Source organism: Pteropus vampyrus, unplaced genomic scaffold (genome assembly GCF_000151845.1).
Source record: "Pteropus vampyrus isolate Shadow unplaced genomic scaffold, Pvam_2.0 Scaffold308, whole genome shotgun sequence".
Classification (NCBI taxonomy): Eukaryota; Metazoa; Chordata; class Mammalia; order Chiroptera; family Pteropodidae; genus Pteropus; species Pteropus vampyrus.
The window spans coordinates 816,698-822,195 of NW_011889089.1; the positions used below are offsets into that span (position 1 = coordinate 816,698).

The window sequence follows — 5,498 nt, forward strand, 5'->3', positions numbered from 1 at the left end:
ACTCTACCTTAATATTTTTATTGTGAAGCATCTGATATATACAAATGTATACAGGATACATGCAAGTGATGGAGCACAATAAAAAATATCCTTGAACCTGCCATGCAGGATGAGATGTACTGTTACTAAGACTTGACCCTCTTACTGAGTGGTTTAAAAATCCTATTCTTCCTCTCCCAACCCCTCTGGCAAGTAAACACTACCCTGAACTCTTACAATATTATCTTCTAGCTTTTTTTAATGCATTCAGCATGTATAAATGCATGCACTCAAATACATGTATGTGTCTAAACATGTATGTATGTACTTTGCAAGATATTTTATTTTTGTTTTGAATTTCATAAAGATATGTATGTAATATTTGTCAGATACAGTTCTAAGCAATTTAACGTACTAATTTAATTTTTACAACAACCGTTTGCAGTAAGTGCAGCCGTCTTCTCCATTTTATATGTGGGAAACAGGCATTGAGAGAATAAGACACTTACTTTCCTGAAGTCATGTGCCTTTGAAATCTGGCTTCAACGATCACAGATAAAATCGACATGAAGTAGGAATAGGATTTTCCCTTCTCACCATTTTGTGAGTTTAGTAGTTTGTGTCTTTCAAGGCATTAGTCCATCTTAGAGTTTTTCCCCCAATTTGTTGAATCTCCTGATGTTGGTTGTGTATTTTCTTTTTCATTTTGGTTATTCCGACTACAGGTTTAACTACTTTATCTGTCTTTTCAAAGGACCAGCTTTTGGTTTGATTTATGTTTCCCTGGTATTTTTCTGTTTTCGATTTCACTGATTTCTGCTTTTATCTTTTTAATTTTTTTCTTCTATTTACTTTGGGATAAGTTTGCTTATCTTTTTCTTTTGCTGGTTGTAGAATTCTAGATTGGCAATTTTTTCCCCAACATTCTAAAGATGGCACTGTATTCTTTTTGCTTAAATACTTTCTAATGAGAACTTCGATACAATCTTATCCTTGTCCCTCTGTAGACAATGTGCCATTTTTTTTTCTGATTGACTTCCAGATTTTCTCTTTGCCTTTCATTTCCAGTGATTTGAATATTATATGCACCTTTTTGTTTTCATTATGTATTTATTCTCTATGGTGTTCTCTAAGCTTCTTGGATCTATAGTTTGGTGTTTATCATTCATTTTTGAAAATGCTCAGCCACTGTATCTTCAGATGTTTCTTCTGCCCCGTCCTGTCCCTCCTCTCCTTCTGAGGTGTCTGTCACTCTGTGTCATACTGTCTGGTATTGTCCCACAGCTCTTGGATCCTTGTTGTCGTTTGTCTTGTTTTGTTTTTTCTCTTTGTGATTCGGGTTGGGTAGTTTCTTTTGACACACATTCAAGTTCATCAATACATTTTTTAGCTGTGTGAAGGAATATTTAATTTGTGTTACCGTGTTTTTTTAAAAAAATTTTGTTCATTTTGCTTCGTTTTGCATTCTAGCATTTCCATTGGATTATTAACAGTTTCAGTCTGCCCTGCTGAACTCACTTATCGAATCTCGTGTATTTACATTTGCCACGAATTCTTTCACACAGTAATCATAGTTGTTTTAAATGAACTATCTGGCACTTCTGATATCTGTGTCATTTAAGAGGCTCGCCCTGAGCATTGTTTGGTATTTTAGAAGTTTGTCATTTCTTGCCTTTCTGTATGCCTCCTATTTTTTTGTTTAAAGTGGACCTCTAGCTACTGAGATAAATATTTTCATGCTTTGAGATAAACACTTTAAAAATACTGTTAAGCCTTCAGTGTTAGGAGTTTTGTGTTAATCTGGTCAGGAATTATCTGGCTTGGACACTGATTGTTGCTGTGGGTTTTTAGAAGCTTTGGATACCCTGAAAAAGGCCTGACGTGTGGGCTGGTTCGTGAGACGTTCTATCTCTTCAGTGTCTCATATTTCCTTGGGTTTGGTTTCTCCTTTTGTAATTTCCCCATAGAGCATCTCTTTGTTGCGCTCTCCTGGCTTGATTCTGCCGCAGTTTTACTAGACTCGTGTTTGTGACGGGCGGTTGGGAGGGAGGGGCGGTTTCTAGTGTCCCTTAAGCTTTAGTCTCCGCAGGTCTGGTGGCCCTGGATCTCGGGGAGTGGCCTTCACGAGTGCCCCAGCCCCTCTTCCAGCTGCAGAGCTGGCCTCGTACCTCTTGCTTATTCTTCCTGAAGGGCGAGTGTTTTCTTCCTGTTCCTGAGAAGGTCGGCCTGGCCCCCACTGTCAGCAAACATCAGATACAGTGACCAGTTACGCCCCCAACTCCTTTGACTGATTCCGTAGGTAGATTTTGATGGTTTTACTATGTTGAGAAAACATTTTGTTATTTTATCTCCATCTCATGTAATTTCAGCCATGGATTACCGTATCTTATTCCTTTATTAGAAAACAGCACTGCACAGATAACGTCCACAGGAAGCCTTGTGTTCCAGAACTTCGAGGAGGGCATGACTGGCGTTTACACGTGTTTCCTCGAGTACAAACCGACCGTGGAAGAAGTTGTTAAAAATCTCCAACTGAAATACGTCGTTTACGGTAGGAAGGGCGCCGAGCTGCGTCTTAATGTTTCTCAATGTCTTCAAATATCTAAGTATTTTAACGTTTCTTTTAAAGACATTTTGTTAGTTTTACTCTTTTAATTAAAGAAAACCCCCCGCCTGCCTGTATTTTACAAAGCCCTTCGTTGGGGGCTGGTGGCGAGGGCGACCTTTTATCTTGAGGGCATGTGCATGCACACACAGGTAAACAGAAACAGGGTCTGGGAACACATTTTCAGGCCGTGACGGGGGCACCGTGCTCCGTACCACTTTCACATCCTGAGTATCACGGTGACGGCACCACCATCGTGCCTGACAGAAGCAGGACAGGCCACTGTGGAGCCCTTTCCTGGACGCAGTTGGATGCGTGAGGTTTGGGACTGGGCGAGCCCAGCTGGCAGTGGGGTGGCCGGAGGGGTCTGGACAGAGGCTGCTCGTGGCTCCTGTCTCCTTGGCGGGCCTGGGTGTCAGTCATTATAGACGCCCGTGTCCCGCTGCGCTGGCCTGAGGCACTTCACCAGTATTGTCCAGTCGAGGATTCTGAGTTGGTGAGATTATCCTGAACCATCTGGGCGGGCCCAGGACACTTAGGAGAGGGCGGCCGGAGGGTCAAAGGCAGAAGGAGGAGATGTGGCCATGAAAGGGAGGGCGAGAGTGATCTTCTCTGAAGACAGAGCTAAGGAATCTGGGGGGGCCTTTAAAACCTGGGGGCAGCAGACACTGGACCCCCCGAGCTTCGGAAGAGTGCACGTTGGTGCCAGCCTGTAACCTTCATTTTGGCTCATTTCCAGAACTGTTAAGATAATTAAGTTGTGTTATTTTATGCCACTAAATTTGTGGTAATTTGCTATGTATGGTAGCAAATAGTTTGTTTAAACTTTATAATCAGTCCCACTTTATTTTTGTTACATAGTTTTCTCCATTTTGTTATTTCATGTATCTAGTTTGTAACAAATATACTTTGAAATCACTTGTAAGCGTGTGTTTACCTAGGCTGACAAGTGTAACAGTGCCTAAAATGAATACTGGTTTATAATGGAGAGAGTGATAGCCGAGATTTACTGAGCTTTTATTATGTTCCAAGCAATTCTGTGTTTTACATGTAATTGGAATAACAAAACGCATTTAGTGCTTACTTACACAAGACGTGGTTTGAAGTGCTTTATTTGTGTTCGGTTTAATCCTCACCATAAACCTGCGCAGTGGGCACCACTGGGTTCTGTCTCGTAGGGATCAGACACCAAGGCACAGGCTGGGGAAGTGACTTGCCGGCCACACAGGTGGAAGGTGGGGAGGTTCGGGGTTGCATCTAGGAATTCTGGTTCTAGCGTCTTCTCATCCTTTGTGACATCCTGCTGTACACTGCTACTTACCAGTGCCAGCAGCAGGAAACCGCATTTAATAAACTGATTTTTGGAAACCTATTTTTGTGCTTAAAACAAATCCTGTGATTTATTCTATTTCATTAGAAAGACACACTTTAATCTTTCTAATGGCTACATAGTATTTCAGATTTTATTTGAGCTTTCCTCAGTTGCTCATTTAATTTGTTTCAAATATTCCCACACTCAGATTTTCCCATATATTACTGTGTGGGACATTTAAGTAAATCGGTATCTTAATGGGATCCTTTTTCTTCCCTCAAAGGGAGCGGATCCAGAATTAATTTTTTTTTGCCTTTTGACCTCTCTCACCCATTTCTCCCACTGTCTCCCCCTGCCTCTCCAGCCACCAGTCAGTTTTCTGTATGAGCTTTTTTTTTTCAGATTCCATATAAAAGAGATATCATATAGTATTTTGTTTTTGTCTGACTTAATTCACCTAGTGTAATGTCTTCAAGGTCTATCCATGTCACAAATGGAAAAATTGGACTTTTTATGTCTGAATAATACTTCATTATGGAATATTATATGTACCACATTATATAAACCATGATATATGTACCAGAAACACGCATGCCACAATTTCTTTACCCATTCATCTGGGTAAAGAATGGCTACTTCGCTGGTTTCTATATGTTGTCTGTTGTAAATAGTGCCACAGTGATCATGGGGGTGCATATAACTTTTCAAGTTGATGATTTTGTTTTCTGCAGAGAAATGCCCAGAAGTGGCATTGCTGGATCACGTGGGAGCACTCTTTTTAGTTTTTTAAGGAACCCCTGTACTGTTTTCCACAGTGGCTGTACCAATCCACATTCCCTCCGAGGTGCTTGCCCCACACCCTCCCTTACACTTGTCATCTCCTGTCTTGTTGATGACAGCCGTTCTAATAGGTGTGAGGCCATAGCTCATTGTAGTTTAGATTCACGTTTTCCTGATGCTTAGGGATGTTGAGCACCTTTCGTGTACCGCTCAGCCATGTGCGTGTCTTTGGAAAAAGTCTTTTCCTTCTTCCTACCCATGTCTTGGTTGGATTGTTTGTTTGCTTGCTCTTGAGTTGTATGACTTCTTTATATACTTTGGATATTAAGCCCTTATCAGAGATACGATTTGCAAATATTTTCTCCCATTTGATAGAGTGTCTTTTCATTTCGTTGATGGTTTCCTTTGCTTTGCAGAGTTTTTTCGTTTAATGTCGTTATCACTTGTATATTTTTGCTTTTGTTGCTTTTGCTTTTGGTGTCAGATTCAAAAATAATCCCCAAGAGTGATGTCAAGGCCTATGTTTTCTTCGGTGAGCTGTGGTTCAAGGTCTTGTGTGCTTGTCTTCAGTCCATGTGGAGTTCATTGTTGCGTGTGGTAGAAGATAATGGTCCACTTTCATTCTTTTGCCTGCGGCCGTTTATTTTTCCCACCACCATGTATTGAAGAGACTGTCCTTCGTCGCTGTATGCCCTTGACTCCATCGGGAGTCAGTTGGCCGTGTGCGCGTGGCTCTTTTGGGTTCTGTTCCGTTGACCCCTGTGTCCGTTTTGGTGGCGGCACTGCACCGTACTCGACGGTTCGTTTCCTGACTGTGCGTGT

General features: G+C 41.5%; 1 protein-coding gene across 1 annotated transcript in view; it reads left to right on the forward strand.

Moving 5' to 3' along the window:
* The window catches only part of ZPBP (zona pellucida binding protein), a 33,933-nt gene that overhangs the window by 2,454 nt on the left and 25,981 nt on the right, over positions 1-5,498 (forward strand). The window contains exon 2 of the mRNA XM_023521609.1: positions 2,381-2,530. Coding sequence (XP_023377377.1) covers positions 2,381-2,530 — 150 coding nt within the window. The remainder of the gene's footprint in view (positions 1-2,380; positions 2,531-5,498) is intronic.